General features: G+C 40.9%; 1 protein-coding gene across 1 annotated transcript in view; it reads right to left on the bottom strand.

The window, feature by feature from the left end:
• PTPRH (protein tyrosine phosphatase receptor type H) overlaps positions 1–18,507 on the bottom strand; it is a 165,371-nt gene that overhangs the window by 13,806 nt on the left and 133,058 nt on the right. Inside the window, exons 11-14 of the mRNA XM_063435559.1 lie at positions 17,124–17,248; positions 13,836–14,025; positions 12,756–13,019; positions 12,572–12,656 (exon numbers count right to left, since the gene is read on the bottom strand). Coding sequence (XP_063291629.1) covers positions 12,572–12,656; positions 12,756–13,019; positions 13,836–14,025; positions 17,124–17,248 — 664 coding nt within the window. The remainder of the gene's footprint in view (positions 1–12,571; positions 12,657–12,755; positions 13,020–13,835; positions 14,026–17,123; positions 17,249–18,507) is intronic.

The following is an 18,507-nucleotide window of genomic DNA, read 5'->3' on the forward strand; positions in this document are numbered from 1 at the left end:
TATCTCTCATGGTATTAGTTTGATGATTAAAATCAATATTCATTGAAAAAAAAATAAGTTGTACATTAAAATGCATAAAATTCAAATTGGAAATGGATATTATTGCCAAGCCAAAAAAAGCCACCTGGTGGAGAAAGTTGTGAAAGCAGGTTTCTTAATTTACTTATACAAATGTCACCTTTGACAATTTTTGTTTTGAGAATTTGCTTCTGGGTTTATTCACTAAATTCACAGAAATGTTGGGATGATTAATTGATTTAGACACTAAATAATATCCCTTATCTTGCAATAGTTCACACTGGGTCTGAAATATTACTATAAAAACATTTTTTTTTCTCACATACATAAGGTATGACAAAAGAGATGAATAAAAATGGTCAAATATCCTGCTTCTATGTATTTTAAGAACCATAATGTCATTACTAGCAGTACGAAAAACAGCAGTAAAGTAAATAATAATGTCTGCATTTTAGCATAATGACCACATGCAGTCAGTACAGATAAACCATATATTAAAAATGTATTCAAAAAGCATTACAGCAATCTGCCTTAAACTCTGAAATGCTTTTAGGAATATTAGACATGTCATTCACATATCCCCCATCCCTGATTGTAGGAATGGTATGATCTTAAAAGCTTCCTTTTCTGTTTTGGAAGGAGAAGAGGAAGAGCCCACTTGGAGATACAAAGGGTTCATGACAAAAAAATGTGTTCCTCTACACGCTGGCATCAATTGATGGAGTATAAATGAAGGCAGGTGAGGCTTTATGGATCAGATTTTGTTTTGTATAGTAAATTGAATATAAAATGTTTTTACAATTTTTTCTAGTGAATTGGTTAACATAGGAATCAGGGAAACATCATGCTTTTTTCCCATAAAAATAAATAAATAAAATGCAAGTGAGAGGGCTTATCAATAATCTTGAAGTGAGATAATAACATAATAAAGTCTCAAAGTTCCCAGACATATTTTATTAATAAGTGTTAAGGAGCCAATAGAGACAGTGGATTAAAATCATTGGGCAATGACCTCAAGTAATTTATGGACCATAATTTAATGACGGAAGGCAGGATATCGTTTTACCATGGATAGAGGGTGTATCCCCTGAAAAAACAAGGCAGATTTTAATGTAAACCACTAGGAACTCAAGAAATGGCATCTGTGCCGGTCTCCCTCTAAACTCCGCCCCCCCCTAATTTTACTTTTTTATTTCTATTTTTTTTTAAATTCAAGATTACTGATTGCACTAATTGCAATTCCTTTTTTTCTGATGTAATGTACAATGTTTTAATTAATCTCTCTTAATTTCCTGTACTGTATATTATTTAACCTATTATTGGATATCATCATCACAAGTTCAATTATGCTTGACTGAAGGAGGAGAGTGGACACCTTGCACCAGTAACGCAGTGTTAACAGAACTCTTTTGGTGTGACCGTTTGTGAGTTATCTATTGTGTATATTTAAATGCATATGTAAGATTTTGCAGTGCCCTACAATTGCACTATTTAGGCAAGTTTAAAAAAATCTGAAAATAAAAAGAGTAAAAACATTAACTACAAAAACAAAAAATGTTTTATATTATATGTATAGGAAATTGGTTAGAGAACATGGGCCTTGATTTAATAAACTTTCCAAATTGCTCATTACTGTGAGAAAGACCTTTTCAAATGATTTATCTACAACATTTTACATTGAACTTTCCATTTGCAAGCCAATCATTTGGAATGTTTTTTTTTCTGTCAGTATTGAATCATTTAGAAAGCTAATCAAATTGATGCCTTATATAGTTGACACGGAAAGAGGAACAGAGAGGTAGAGAAAATGGGGATAGTTTGCAACTTTTTGGGATGCCTGTTAGATTCCAGTACCTTTATGGTTTCTTTTTTTATTTTTTTTATTTTATTGTTAAGTGGTCTAGTCCTACTTTTATTGGCTATTTCACTGTGCTCTCATATATTCCATGTGAATATACAGTGGAACCTTGGAACTCAAACAATGCCCTTCTCGAGCAATTCTGAAGTTGAACAAAAATTATCTGATTGTAGTACTCTCTGAAAAAGCCAAAGAGTACTGCAATCAGATGGTGGAACTATTATCAGGAACTATTATTTCCAGTTCAGTTTTTGTGGTATTTTCCACTACTCTCATTATAATCTAGATTTTTGATTTTTTACCTATTCATTAAGTGGGTGGTTGTTTCTCTTTTGCATTACAAGCTAGAGTCATTTAACTGGGTTAAGGGGTGCCCTCAAAGGCACAAAAGGGACAGCTATATTTTGGGTCTTTCCTTCCCTTCTCCCCCCTCCTCCCCCTAATATACAGTTCCAAGAAAAAGTATGTGAACCCTTTGGAATGATATGGATATCTGCACAAATTGGTCATAAAATGTGATCTGATCATCATCTAAGTCACAACAATAGACAATCACAGTCTGCTTAAACTAATAACACACAAAGAATGAAATGTTGCCATGTTTTTATTGAACACACCATGTAAACATTCTCAGTGCAGGTGGAAAAAGCATGTGAACCCCTAGACTAATGACATCTCCAAGAGCTAATTGGAGTGAGATGTCAGCCAACTGGAGTCCAATCAATGAGATGAGATTGGAGGTGTTGGTTACAGCTGCCCTGCCCTATAAAAAACACACACCAGTTCTGGGTTTGCTTTTTCACAAGAAGCATTGCCTGATGTGAATGATGCCTTGCACAAAACAGCTCCCAGAAGACTTACGATTAAGAATTGTTGACTTGCATAAAGCTGGAAAGGGTTATAAAAGTATCTCCTTGCTGTTCATCAGTCCACGGTAAGACAAATTGTCTATAAATGGAGAAAGTTCAGCACTGCTGCTACTCTCCCTAGGAGTGGCCGTCCTGTAAAGATGACTGCAAGAGCACAGCGCAGACTGCTCAATGAGGTGAAGAAGAATCCTAGAGTGTCAGCTAAAGACTTACAAAAGTGGCAAATGCTAACATTAGCGAATCTATAATACGTAAAACACTAAACAAGAATGGATTTTTTGGGAGGATACCACAGAATAAGCCACTGCTGTCCAAACAAAACATTGCTGCTCGTTTACAGTTTGCACAAGAGCACCTGGATGTTCCACAGCAGTACTGGCAAAATATTCTGTGGACAGATGAAACCAAAGTTGAGTTGTTTGGAAGAAACACACAACACTATGTGTGGCGAAAAAGAGGCAAAGCACACCAACATCAAAACCTCATCCCAACTGTGAAGTATGGTGGTGGGGGCATCATGGTTTTGGACTGCTTTGCTGCATCAGGGCCTGGACGGATTCCTATCATCGAAGGAAAAATGAATTCCCAAGTTTATCAAGACATTTTGCAGGAGAACTTAAGGCCATCTGTCTATCAGCTGAAGCTCAACAGAAGATGGATGTTGCAACAGGGCAATGACCCAAAGCATAGAAGTAAATAAACAACAGAATGGCTTAAACAGAAGAAAATACACCTTCTGAAGTGGCCCAGTCAGAGTCCTGACCTCAACCCGATTAAGATGATGTGGCATGACCTCAAGAAAGTGATTCACACCAGACATCCCAAAAATATTGCTGAACTGAAACAGTTCTGTAAAGAGGAATGGTCAAGAATTACTCCTGACCGTTGTGCACGTCTTATCTGCAACAAACGTTTGGTTGAAGTTATTGCTGCCAAAGGAGGTTCAACCAGTTATTAAATCCAAGGGTTCACATACTTTTTCCACCTGCACTGTGAATGTTTACATGGTGTGTTCAATAAAAACATGGCAACATTTCATTCTTTGTCTGTTATTAGTTTAAGCAGACTGTGATTGTCTATTGTTGTGACTTAGATGATGATCAGATCACATTTTATGACCAATTTGTGCAGAAATCCATATCATTCCAAAGGGTTCACATACTTTTTCTTGCAACTGTATATGCTCTACCATTAGTCATATATAATTATCTAATTACTATAACACCAGCCACTATTTGTTATATTTATTTTGGCTATCTGCCTAGTTATTTTTGTTATTTTTCATTTTTTGGCTACATGCCTGAGAGTCATGTTGCTTTAGTCTAGCCAGAGTTTATATATAAAGTATCAATCACCAATTCTCTCGAAGCAGTCACTTTGTTACTCAACTACACACCAATACTCTTTGAAGTGACCTGCTTTATACCTTTTTAGGCGTACTTACCACCTACTTTGTAGTGTGGACCAGCCTTTGCTACTTTATGTAGATTTTTAATAGCACTATTAGTTTTGTGTTGTAGCTGGTCTCTTTTGTCTTTTGAGACCTTTTAGTGATTCGTTTTTCTTAAAAGTTAAGTTTTATTACAATATTTTTCTTTAGCATTCCATCATTGCAGCACCAGACATTGCATCCTCTACTTTCTTTTGTTTTCGTTTCATTTTATCACAGGGGTTGCCCCCCATCTAGAAGGCATGCTTAGGCATTTATTATATTTTTTCTTTCCTTCTTTTTTCTTTCTATAAGTGTATTCAAATAGAGTTACACTAAGTCTTCAAATAGAGTTGCACTCAATCTTGAAATAGAGTTGCACTCAATCTTGAAATAGAGTTGCACTTAGTCTTTAAACATAGTTCAATTCAGTCTTCAAATAGAGTTCCACCGAGTCTTCAAATAGAGTTCCACTCAGTCTTCAAATAGAGTTCCACTCAGTCTTCAAATAGAGCTCCACTCGGTCTTCAAATAGAGCTTCACTCAGTCTTCAAATAGAGCTTCACTCAGTCTTCATATATAGTTCAATTTAGCCTTCAAATAGAGTTGCACTTAGTCTTCAAACAGAGTTTAGTTCAGTCTTCAAATAGAGTTCGATTCAGTCTTCAAATAGAGCTCCACTAACTCTTAATTAAACATCATTGAGTCTTAACATAGAGCTCCATTTAATCTGCAAACACTCACCATGGGTCCCAAGGATATTAGCCAACCCAAGAGGAAAATTGTGAGAACAACAAAAGAGTTGAAGAAAGATATTATTTTAAAACATGAAAGTGGTGTCTGCATCTCTGATCTGATCTTTATTAAAAAAATAAAGATGCCATCAAATGAGCCAGTGTTGCTAGAGGGGTGAAAGCGATTACAAAACAAAGTAGCCAGACACTAGAAGAAGTAGTGACCGTGTGAAAAACACAGCTGAAATGAGTGCTGAGAATGAGGTTTTCAAGGCAAGTAGAGGGTGGTTTGAAAAGTTTAAACGGAGAAGTTGCATACACAGTGTGGTGAGACATGGTGAAGCTTCCAGTGCTAACAAAGACGGGGCTGAGAAATGTGTTGTTAAATTTAAAACCTATGTAGAGGCTGAGGAATTTGTTCCCCAACAAGTGTTTAACTGTGATGAGACAGACCTGTTTTGGAAGAAAATGCCTATGTAACAAATGAGGAGAAATCATTGCCAAGACAAAAGCTAATGAATGACAGACTAACCCTGTTGTTGTGTGGGAATGCGAGTGGGGATTTTAATTTAAAGCCTTTGCTAGTCTACCACTTGGAGAACCCGAGGGTATTTAAGAAAAACCATGTCCTGAAAAGCAAATTGCAGGTGATGTGAAGGGCTAACAGCAAACCTTGGGTAACCAGGCATATTTTTATTGAGTGGGTTCATGGGTGTTTAGGCCAAGTGTTAAAAAATACCTACAAGAAAAAAAACGTACCTGTCAAGGCTCTGCTTCTTATGAATAATGCTCCTGCTCACCCTCCAGGATTGGAGGACGAATTGATGGAGGGATTCAGTTTTATTACTGTGAAGTTTTTGCCCCCCCCCGGGGGTGTGGCTTGAGCTCTGACCGGGATGGACGCATAGACCGTGAGCTCCGCTCCACCAGTGCCCAAATCAGCCTAATAATAAGCAAATAACTGCTTTTATGGGACGCCACTGGCGCACAGATACCCCCCAGACCACGAGGGGCTCCCAGCTGGGTCACCCACACGGCCCGATGGACGGATTCCTCCAGTCTCAATCCGACATGAGCGGGGAGGCGAGTGGCTCTAACATGGCGCCGATGGCCCCATCCCCCAGGGAACCGCATGGCGCCGCACTAGAGAGGATTTGGGATGAACTCCGCACTATGGCTACTGCTATGGCCACAAAAGTAGATCTCCTGGTCCTTACCACCACCATACAGGATGCACTGCGAGCTGAGATGTCGGGCATCCGGATGGAGGTGACAGCTCAGACAGGTCGCATTCAAGATTTGGGCCGCTATCTAAGGGGGACAATAGCTCAGGCGACGGGAGGTGGGAGCACATAACTTTCCACTACCGGCATCGTGGGGCAGAGGGTGGGGATTTGACGGGGAGACACAGGCTTCAGCAGACAGGTCTGATCTCCCCCTTTATGAGGGGGGGGTGGAGGAAATGTGCAAGCCTTTTCACGGTTGTCCCGCGCATATAAGGGGTGCCTTGGGGCTCTGGGAGAAGGGGGAGGACGAAGATTACGCTGACGGTAGGGATAGGCCATTGATCTAAGGTTTATATAAATGTATAAATCTCCAGGCTGATATCACACTCCTAATGTTGCACTGTTAATTTATTTATGTTATTTCATGTTACTCTTGTTAAGTGGTGTCCTATATACTATATACTATGTACATAATTTAGCACTAGGCTGTGGTGCTGGTGGTGTGGGTCCAGTAAGTACTGTACTGACACCACACCTGTCTTTTATATCCATACCGGATTGGAGCGGAACCATTGACTCCAAATAGGGGTCATGCTTTTTCCTTAATGACCGAGCCCCTGGAGGTCCACATCTCGGTTTGGTTACTGGGGTGGCCTCTGGCAACTCCGGCTGTCGCACGACTACTTTCTCCTTGCACCAAGGAGGTATCGAGGTGAACTCCCTTTTTTCATCCCCTTATAGGGGACACCTCTACTTGGGGACCTTGTCTTCCCCAATTTGAATTTTTATTTTTTTCTCTTTCTCTCCCTCTATACCCCCTCACTCACCATACCCACTACTCCTTAAATTGTCCTGGTAAACTTCCCCTGGCTCTGACACAGATTTACACTCCAGTCGTACTTCACACCCTCATCACACTGATCGCACCCACTACCTATTGTGGCGGTAACAGTAGGGGTCCCTTGACCCAACGCACCCTGTGCGACTAAGGGGGGGGGGAGTATCTGTACACGACGGCCCATACGACAGTAACTCCACCTCCCTGCTGTGGCCGCTCCACCAGGCCCTCCGCTCCCGCTGCTGCACCGGGCACTAGCACCTAGTGGACTGCACCAGGGGGCGGGAGTTTGACGGAACACTACTTCTGGCCACAGAGACGGGGGATCGGGGGAACTGACGCCGGGTTCTCCGCGTGCCTTGGACAAGCAATGGCTGCGTCATATCACAGCGCTCCTTTGAACGTTATGACCATTAACTGTCAAGGTTGGAACGTCCCTGAACGCCGCACCCACCTACTGCGGGATCTACGGAAGAAAAATGTATCAGTGGCCATGCTTCAGGAAACTCACTTCCTAGAAGGATCCGCACCAAAAATACGGAATCGGTACTACCCCAACAACTCATTCAGCAACCACAACACAGCACATATAGCAGGCATTTATTTAGATTCCGTATTATCCTCTCAGCTGACCTGTAATTCAAAGAGCTGGACAGGATGACCGACACACAGGGGAGATTATCTTCCTGAAAGGCACCATTGCTGACAAACTCTGCACACTGGTTTCAATCTATGTGCACCAACACAAATCAGGCACTATTTCTCCGGAGAACTTTGAATAAGCTGTGGGGATTCTCGGAAGGGGCACTCATTATGGGAGGTGACTTTAACACCTCACTAGACCCCCTAATGGATGCGTCAATGGGAAGTAGTTGCCCACCACACTCTAGTATTCATTCAATTCGCAAATCGATGAGTGAGCTGGGACTGACTGACTGCTGGAGAGCGCTCCACCCGGACACCAGGGATTACACCCACTATTCGGCACTCCATAGCCGATACTCGCGGATTGACTACATACTGCTCCATCAGGATGGTCTGTTGCACCTCTGAGCGGCTACCATAGGCCCCACTTGGTCGGACCATGGCCCGTTGATGGTGGAACTGGAGTCTCCGTTGTTTAAACCAGGCCACTGGACCTGGCGACTGAATGTGTCCCTGCTCCAGGACCCCGCGGTGGCCGGAAAAGTCACACAATAATTAGATCTATATTTTCGGGAAAACGAGGCACGCTTATAAGAATAGCCTCCCGCAAGAGGAAGGCGACCATGCAGGAGATGAAATATATGAAATATACGGGGCTGAACTATACGGGGCCATCTCGAGGCTGGAACTCCAACACAAACGGACCCAACACGCTGACACATAGCATCGCTCCTTACAATATTCGAAGAATTTCTTTTATACCCACGCAAACAAAGGCGGCAAATTACTGGCCCGTCTCCTGAAAGATGACACTCCGCTTACAAGGGTACATAAAATCCACCTCTCCTCGGGGGCCATGTCCTCGTTCCCAGAAGATATTGCGAACGAATTCCGTCGATATTACCACACCCTATACAATCTCCCCACTCAAAATGGGGCATACCACCTGGGCATATCATCCCCACACTCATCCAGAACTTCCTACACGATAATGTACACAAACGGGTGAACCCGGATACGACGACCGTACTGGACGAACCGATCAGCACGGAGGAGATAGCGGCAGCCCTGAAGAATACAAGGGTAGGTTAAGCACCGGGTCCGGACGGATTTTCTATGGGGTATTACAAACACTTTTCCACAATACTCCTACCTTGGCTGACAAGAGCAATTAACACCATCACGGAGGGAGGACACTTTAGCACAAGATCACTGGCAGCCACGATCACAGTCCTGCTCAAACCCGGAAAGGCCCAGAGAACTGCGGCAGTTATCGGCCAATTCCCCTACTGAACGTGGACACGAAACTTCTCACAAAAGTGCTGGCGACCAGACTACACAGCGTACTACCAAGTATAATCCACGCAGATCAGACAGGGTTTATCCCTGGACGGGAAGCGCGAGACAGCACGCTACGCCTCTTTTCCATACAAAACCGAGTACGGAAATCTCGAGAATACCTCTTATTGCTATCCACGGATGCCAAAAAGGCCTTTGACCGGGTCAATTGGCCGTATATGATGAACACGCTCAAGGCTATAGGAATGGGACATAATATGTTGTCATGGATATCTGCCTTATACGATAAACCTCGTGCGCCGGTCAGGGTGAACGGAGCACTAACCACCAGCTTCGATATTAACAACGGGACTAGACAAGGGTGCCCCCTATCCCCTCTCTTGTTCGCGATGTCTTTAGAACCACTTCTACAGGCGGTGCGACAGAACCCTGACGTCCATGGATACACCTGGAAGGGATTGGAACACAAGGTGGTTGCATACGCAGACGACCTCCTATTCTTCATCTCTAACCCACGAATCACAATGCCCTGTCTGCTCTTAGAACTTGAACGCTTTGGAAGGATCTCAGGACTCAAACTCAACCTGACTAAATGTGAGGTTCTCAACGTCACCTTCCCGCCGAATGAATATGCTGAACTAAGCACGGCCTTTCCGTTCCGCTGTTGCGAGGGGAAGATGAAATACCTGGGCATATGGATAACCACTAACCCACAAGATATTTATCAACGCAATTTTGGCACCATCTTGCAAAAAAATAACATCGGACCTTGAACGCTGGGCATACCCGCATATTACATGGCACGGCCGGATAGCGGTTCTTAAGATGAACGTGCTGCCGAGGATCCTATACCTGTTTCAAACCATCCCGATGGCTCTTCCAGCAGCCTTCTTTTCCGCCCTGAAATCGGAGGTCATCCGATATGTATGGAGAGGGGAGAGATCCCGACTGCGTCATGAGACGCTATGCTTACCCAGATCCAGAGGAGGCCTGTCACTCCTGGATTTTAAAAAGTACCACCAAGCTACCACAATGCAACATATACTGGAGTGGCACGCAGCCGAAGACCCAAAACAATGGGTGGCCCTGGACAGAGGAGGATCAGTGGCCAAACTCAAGGCTGATGTATGGCGGGGGGGACAGGACGCTGTGGGAAGGAAGAGGACGGGAACCCGGTGGCACAGACGTTGAAGACCTGGGAATCGACTAGGAGAGTGGCGCATATCTCCCCAATCCCTAGTCCCTTGCTCCCAGTCACCCACAACCCCAATATTGGAGGGGGCCTGCCATCTGGAGGGAGAGGGGATATGTCCCGTTGCGCACAATCCTGGAAGGGGGAACAATACGATCCTTAGACTCACTGCTGGCGGAAAGACCGAAGACGCCCTTAATGACCCTCCGATATCTACAGCTGACACATTACTACGATTCTCTCCCTCACAGAACTCTACTACACAGAAACCTTACGTGGTTCGAAGACTTATGCTACCGAGGCACCACACTCGACAAAGCAGTATCCACACTCTATCAGCATCTGCTAGTGGGGGCCACCTCGGATAATAATACCTTCCAAAGAATGTGGGAACGACAACTGGACAGACCACTCACACCAACACAATGGGGAACTCTGGCAACATAAAAGCTCCTCTAGTTCTTACTATCAAGAGGTCATTGATATCCATGTGGTATAGGACACCGGCCAAATCCCTCATTCCAGCCAGGCACGTGGAGACATGGCGACCCTGGTTCTCATTCCAGACGGGTAGATAGTGGACCCCCACCGTGCGCCTCGGAGGCGGGGAGCCAGGCGGCGGACCCCGGACTCAACTTGCCACTATACTGACCATATACCTCCCTTAGGACGCCTCTCCTTTGCAGGTGAGACCGCCCATAGAAAAACACAACCACTCGACAGACCAGGCATCACACCGCACACCCACATGCAAACATTGGACGACCAACGGCACACTAATTCGCAATCCCTCACACCTTACACATGACCTACTAACACTCACCACACGCCCCTCAAAATGGACTATGTGATACAACAAACAGGCGGGCGACCAGAAAATTCCTCATTCAATTCTATGGACCGGCCTCTGGAGAGGAAGGTCCAAGAAAGCTCATTAGGTCAACGTCCAGACATTTTCACAGCGACCGACGGTTACACGGACACAGACTAAACTGCACCCACCAGGGTACACGCCACACGATGCACTACCAGAACCAAATAACTCCCCAACACTTCGTACCAACACATGGCTCACACCTCGCTTGGATCTGGCGACGTGGAGACCAGGGGAAGCCTCTCCTGAACCTATGGACCCTCACTTTTTCTTTCCTTTTCAAACAACTTTTACCCCTCTTCATTAAACCCGACCCTGATGGGGGGGAAAAAATAAGCTCCATACTTGGTGGAAGGAAGCGATAAATACACATGCAGGAGGACACGCACCGAGCATGGAACAAAATTTGTGTATACATGCCCAGTTATAGATTGAGAGAGACCACTGTAAATACGCCCTCAAGTCATACCTGTATACACTGCAATTATACCATGCCTGTACAATAACATTGTAACTAAACAGTGTTTCAGAATCTGTTAAGTTGTATCCTAAAATGGAATGACAAATGCTTTGTGCTACATCTTTCCACAATGTTTCCCATGGAGGCCTACGAGCCTCATTTTCTTACTGCCTTCTCTACAATAAAAAGATTTTCAAAAAAATAAAAAGTATTTGCCCCCCAATACAACTCCTCTTATCCAACCCATGGACCAGCAAGTAATTTAGAACTTCAAGAAGCTTTACACCACTGTTCCAAAGGTGCTTTGAAGTGACCTCAGACACAGAACTAACCCTTAGAGAGTACTGGAAAAATAATTTTAACATCCTACATTGTTTACACCTCATATGCAACAGCAAGTCTCAATAGACAAATTTCTAGTGAAGAAAAGGTCCAGGGAACCTCAACCAGGTGTCAGTGGTGTGAAACAATCAAGGGCAAGAACGCCAGAACAGTTAACTATTGTAATTACGGAAGGCGACTCCACATCCAAGCAATGATAACTCTACTCCTTTCATTTACATTATCAACTCTCATCTTTACAGGTAAAGTGAAGTTACATTTTCATTTCATTTACTGTACATTGCGTTTATTATAAATGCATGTAAGTCATTATTAAACTGTAAAATTTGTGTTAAAATGCTGTGATTTTGGGGGTCTGGAACGGATTAATCAAATTTATATTAATTCTTATGAGAAATGTTGATTCGGTTCTTGAACAAATCGGAACTCAAACTGCCTTCAGGAACGGATTACGTTCGAGTTATGAGGTTCCACTGTATCTTCCTCTAAGTCCACCTTTTAACTCAGTTCCTTTCTTTTTGTTTGAATTTCTTGAGTAGGGCTCTTCTCAAAACCCATAACTCAATTTTGCTACGATACTAGATTATAAGCTCACAGCCATATCTTCAATACTTACCATGTCTATATGTGTAAGTGTAGATATTACTGTACTTTTTAGCGACCTTTTATTCAAATCATACAAACACATACATAACAAATAATTATTAGCTAAACATGTACCATTTACAAGAGGAACCAGAAGTATTTAAGTAAATTTACAACATGTAGAAATATATTATTTACATACCTCCTCTTTTTCAAGATAAAGAAAGCTATGAGTCCCACGAGAAGTAGAAATAACAAAACACCAACTATGGCTCCTACGATAACACCTAGGATTAAAATAAATAAAGATTTACCAGTATACATATATATTCTGATTTGTTGTGGAAAAAAAGAAGAAGAAGAAAGATAAGCCGCTTGGTACTCACCCACATCATCAGTTCTGCATATCTTACTATCCGAGAAGGCTATTTTGGGCTCTGCGACTGTCTGCACTACAATGTTATATCCATACGCAGGCTGCAGGCCATCCACAGTTGTACTTCCTGTACAATCGGTTATAGTTTTTTTTTCAGAATTATCCACCATGATATTTAATTTAGATACATTGCCTTTAGGGCAACTAAAAGACACTTTCAGTCCATAACCTCCTGCAATTTTAGAGCATTCAAGGTTTGAAGCAGTAGCTGGCTCTAAAACATGATAAATAATAGTTAGGAACACTGAAGAACAGTGGGATATATTAAAAGAAGAGTCCAAGTAAATTAAAGTGGACACAAAGTATCTGAGCATTGCTGACCACAAGAGTCTATTACATTTATTATTGTTTATATTTTAAGCACCAACACATACTTCTTCCGTATTACAAGGAGCTACATTAAATACATATTGATGATGGTATATTTCAATGTTACCACTTTAGTATTTTAGAATTCTGTTTAGTTAACTAAAAGTAGAAATGTAGCAGGACATAAGAATTAAGAGAATGAAAACCTTGAAGAAATTTCACGTATATCATAAGAAGTCTCCTTCGTTAATAGACATGCCTTTATCTTTTTGCCTTTCCTATACAGCTCTTCTTATTTCTAAGTTGCTAGTATTTTGGACATGTTTCACTGAGCTCAAGATAAAACAGACACTTATATATGTGTTCATTCATAACAATGGGTAAGACCAAGAAATATAGTGATGCGCAGCAAAGGTTGTTGAGCCTCACAAAATGTGGCTAAAAAAAAAACCAACAGAGCACAAGTTTAAACAATTGTTCTATTATTTTTGTCTCCCCTAGCTGGACACACCCTATATATTATATGTATTAGTTTAAACAATAAATATATTATTTCTGCAGCTCATATTTACCAATGATTCCAATATTAGTGGAGGGCATTAAACACAAACTAAACATGAATCTAAAAAGATGGCAGGACATTGAAAAAGTACATTTCTTAATTTCAGTACAGATTACATCATCATCAGTAGAATGGCATGAGTTATCAATACTAACATACCCATCTGTTCTGTTTTGATGTACGGTTCACTGTAGGTTGTTATGCTGTCCGTGGGTGATCTGCGCCGTCTCCTTGAGCTAGCATTAGTGGTTGTGAAGGTTCTCAAACTAAACTCATAGAAATTCCCGGGTATCAGATTCTCCAGTTTGTACTCATTAACCCCTGGACTACAAGTTTGATTTACTTCATTCTGAACAAAAGTAATTGTTATATTTTAGCGGTCTTTATTCCACAGTAAATTTATCTTAGCTCTTTATATCCACTAACATATTCAATAAACTGTTTATTAAGAATACTTAGGAATATCTTTTAAATTCCATATAGATATAAAACTTTTTTTTTTTTTTTTTAATTGGAGACAATATTTACAGTTTTGAATATTAAAGTTTGTAGACAGCTAGTTCCGCTAATCAGAAGTTTGTGAAAGTAGATTCATCTATTTAGGGAATACTTCAATACTCAGCATTTTCACATATTGTTTGCGATTTGTCTATTGCACTTTGATGGGGTAAATTTAACCCATTAGGGATCAAGGCTATTTTGAGATGTGTTGTGTTTGTGACCAAATTCTTTTTAACAAAGGTGTTCATTCAACCACAAATTCACCCTGTTCAAGTAAATCAATGCATATATATATATTATTATTATTTTTTTAAAGAAGAGATAGAGCTTTCTCTTGATACCCTATGAATACATAACAAAATATTAAATAGGAATAAAATGTAAAAAATTGGGAAAATGTTTAAAATAAACAACATTTTCTTCTCAGTTTTACATTTAATAATTTGTACACATCAAGTGCAACTATAGAAAACTAACTCAATATAGATTCACTAATTAATCCTGATTGTTAAAAATCCTAATGTGTCTACGTGTTCAATTATTTGTAGGAGTTATTAAACAAATATTGCAAGGAGCAAATTATGGTTTTAAAGCAAACACATCACAACATTTGGCATGCTGAGATTACAACTTTTATAGTAGTCACAGAATTCCAAAAGTATATATTTGAAGAAAGTATATCCCCTTTTGACACTTTTAATTTGACCATTTTATTGCAAACTGAGGACAATTCATTTAATTTTTTTTGAAAAGTATTTATTTTGGAGAAATTCACAGACCACGCTATGAACACCTTATATTTTTATTCTGCTACTATTTTCAATCACAATAATAGATACCGTAACTTTCCCTTAATACAACCCATAATCCTACCCAAGATTGCCATCAGTAGAGGGATTTCATAGCTCACATAGTACAGAGAGGGCTCTGTGATGGCAACATGAGAGTGAGAGCTCACTGCTTCAGCTCCAGGAACAGAAATTGGTGCTGGGCAGCTGGTAAAGCCCAGCACTGATCACTGAGCATGGGGCAAGTAGGGAGACCTCAATGGGGTCTTTTCAAACTCTAGTGGGTCTCCCTGATACTGGGGCAATTGAAACTCACTGTGGCTGAGCGTTGGTATGAATTTAAAGGGCTATGTGTCTGGCTCACATACAGCGCTCATAACTGATGTCCCAGCTGACATGGGGGACCTTTGGGTATCCAATAATTCCTGGGGTACCTCAAAATAGACCTTCATGTGGTTCTTAAGGGGTTACAGTTGAGGTCTGATAATTTACTCCAAATGAGGTACATACACAACAAATCATTACAAGTATTAAAATAGAAATTTGAATTTTGCTAGTTTGGCTCTGCAACTTTTCCTAAATTTGTCACGGGCATACATTCCCAAGTGTTCTATTTAGAAGGATGGTCCCTATGCTGAGCATAAATACATCTGTTATGCTTTCCTAATGTTCTTCTTTTATAGGAATTTTTTGGTTGTGTTACTTTATAACAATGTATCACAGTAACAAACCCATGGTAACTTGTCTATAAACTGCAATAAAGGTATTAAGAAATAATTCATCATACTTACAATACATTACTCTTGTTCCATATTACATTTTGAAATAAGGGATTAAGGAAGATGGTAGCCAAACAAACTGCTTCATCTGATTGATGTGGTTATAGTGTTTAGAGTTCCCTGGCGCTCTCCATACAACTATATACAGAGTTAAACTGTTTTTAATGTTTTAATGCTCAACATGAGTCATCAGCAGCTCATCCCCTCTGTGCTGCTTGGGTTAAAGGACCACTATAGTGCCAGGAAAACAAACTCATGCTCACCCTCCTGCTGGGCTGAAGGGGTTAAACACTTACCTTTCTCCAGGCTCCCTCGGCGCTGGGGAACTCTCCTCCCTCTGCCGACATCAGAGCCAAATGCACATGCGCGGCAAGAGCCGAGCGCGCATTCAAACAGTCCATAGGAAAGCATTTCTCAATGCTTTCCTATGGACGTCAGCGTCTTCTCACGGTGATTTTCACAGTGAGAAGCGCGGAAGCGCCTCTAGCGGCTGTCAGTGAGACAGCCACTAGAGGATGGATTAACCCTAGTGTAAATATAGCAGTTTCTCTGAAACTGCTATGTTTACAGCTGCAGGGTAAACACTAGATGGACCTGGCACCCAGGCCACTTCATTGAGCTGAAGTGGTCTGGGTGCCTATAGTGGTCCTTTAAGTAAGCATTAGCCTGAGCATCTGTGATTGGCTGAGAGTGTCAGCTTATCAAAGCGCCCATTGCTGGTATAAATTGGTATTGCCAGAAGGAATTGTGTAATCTCTGCCATAGGCATATCTCCAGTAGGTGCCAGGCTGTGGGTGGCCAGGGATATTTATTTAGTGTTAAACTAATCAAAAATGGTTTAAAACTGAATGGAAAGACAGCGCCAGAGAAGTCCAGGTACTATAACTATTTCAATGAGATGAAATGGGTACAGAGTCTATAGTGTCCCTATAAATAAAAGGTGTATCCACAGGGCATGAAAAGCATATAGTCCAATGATCTGGTCACACATCATACTTACACAATTTCACAGCAAAAAAGTGTGCAGAAAAAATACCCCAACACTTTTTGGTGGTATATGTGAAAAAATTATGCATTCAGCACACTTTGAACACGCTTGGCTTTAATGTGTACAGGAGACAGATAATCATGTTAATGTCAGAGATCATGTGAACACTGTGTCAGCCAATCACTGAAATTGTATGGTGCCAAAGACACTGAACTTCCTGGTTTGCTGAACCGTCTTGCGTCGCTGAGTGGTCAGCAGATGTAAGTACAGCAAGAGTTAACTCTTGCCATTCCAGGGCTGTCACTCATATTATAGGTAGAGACGTGTGTGATGGTCCCAGCTAGGCTTGTACTTTTAGGAGACTAGGTAATTGTTTAGTAACATATTTTACCTTGGTTTTTCCACCAGTAGTGGCTTTGATCTGAACACCAGTTGCACGAGGAGGACAGATCCAGGAGAAACTGACATTCGTACTTGTGATATTCTTAATACTTAGGTCATTAGCAATTTCTGGCTCTATAAGAACAAAATATTTAAGTGAAAAATATAGTTAATCAGTTAATGTTATTAGTGTTAGCATTACATTTCTAAACATTTCATTGAAATCAAGGAAATAATTTTAGTTGGCTCCCCAGAACCAAAAACAAAAATGCTAGTCATTTATGCCTCATTTATGCCCCAGTCACAGTGAAAGTTTTCATAAAAAATTCTTAGAAAGTGAATGCAATAAAAGGTGTAACTACCTTTCTATATTGTTTAACCCCTTAAGGACACATGACATGTGTGACATGTCATGATTCCCTTTTATTCCAGAAGTTTGGTCCTTAAGGGGTTAAGAAGATATGTTTCTGATTATTTTTTTTATTTTGTTTTATATTTGTCGATATTGCAAGTGCAAGGATGAACTCATCAATCCCAGTCAACCATTTATTAATTACCAAATTCTTTTTCTTTTCTTTTTTTTTTTTTAAATATAACATTTATTTGAATCATGGGATGTATAACTATAAACTTCTCGTGTACATTTAAAAAGCATTACCTGACATACACACATTCACAGGATTTAAAGGGACACTCTGGACCCCTAAAGCACTTGAGCTTGCTGAAAAATTTTGTGTGTGAAAAGTATGTCCTCTTTGTTTATTTTACAAAAAGTACATATTTCAAGAGAAATTGGCACTATTATAAATTAACCTTGCTACAACCCCCGGCTTTCAATCAGACAATAACAGTCACTGTTACTTCCTGGATTGGTTGGCTCAGTGGAGCTGAACTGAAGAGGCAGCAATGTGTAAGAGCACATGCCTTGCAAATACCTGCTTATTGAGCGGCATTGGGAAGTCGGTGAATGGACAGCTACAGAAAGTCTGGGCGGGGTTAGGAGGAGAAGAAAGCAGATCAACAGGTTTTGCAAGCTGTTTTTAGATATACCCCAAATTAAAAAAATGCATACATAATTAAATGCATACAGGGGTATATCTACTAAACTGTGATTTTTATTTATTATGTATTTGGGCAATGGAGTGTCCATTTAAGCATTCTACTGGAGACTGATGTGTACTAGAATTATTTCCGCAAGCATTTAGGTCAAATTAGTGGAGTAGAAATAGCTTAGTTGGAGTATTTTCCTTTTCATGGATTTGGGCTAAAAAGGTACAATTCTCTTGCCATTTATAAACAACTCCTGGTTTAGTGAAAAACTATACTTGGTCTCGATGATTCGCTAAGTGAGATTTGAGGTGAACGCAAAGTGAATATCAATTTCAGTCTAACAC

This window comes from Pelobates fuscus, chromosome 11 (assembly GCF_036172605.1).
Source record: "Pelobates fuscus isolate aPelFus1 chromosome 11, aPelFus1.pri, whole genome shotgun sequence".
In the NCBI taxonomy this organism is placed as follows: Eukaryota; Metazoa; Chordata; class Amphibia; order Anura; family Pelobatidae; genus Pelobates; species Pelobates fuscus.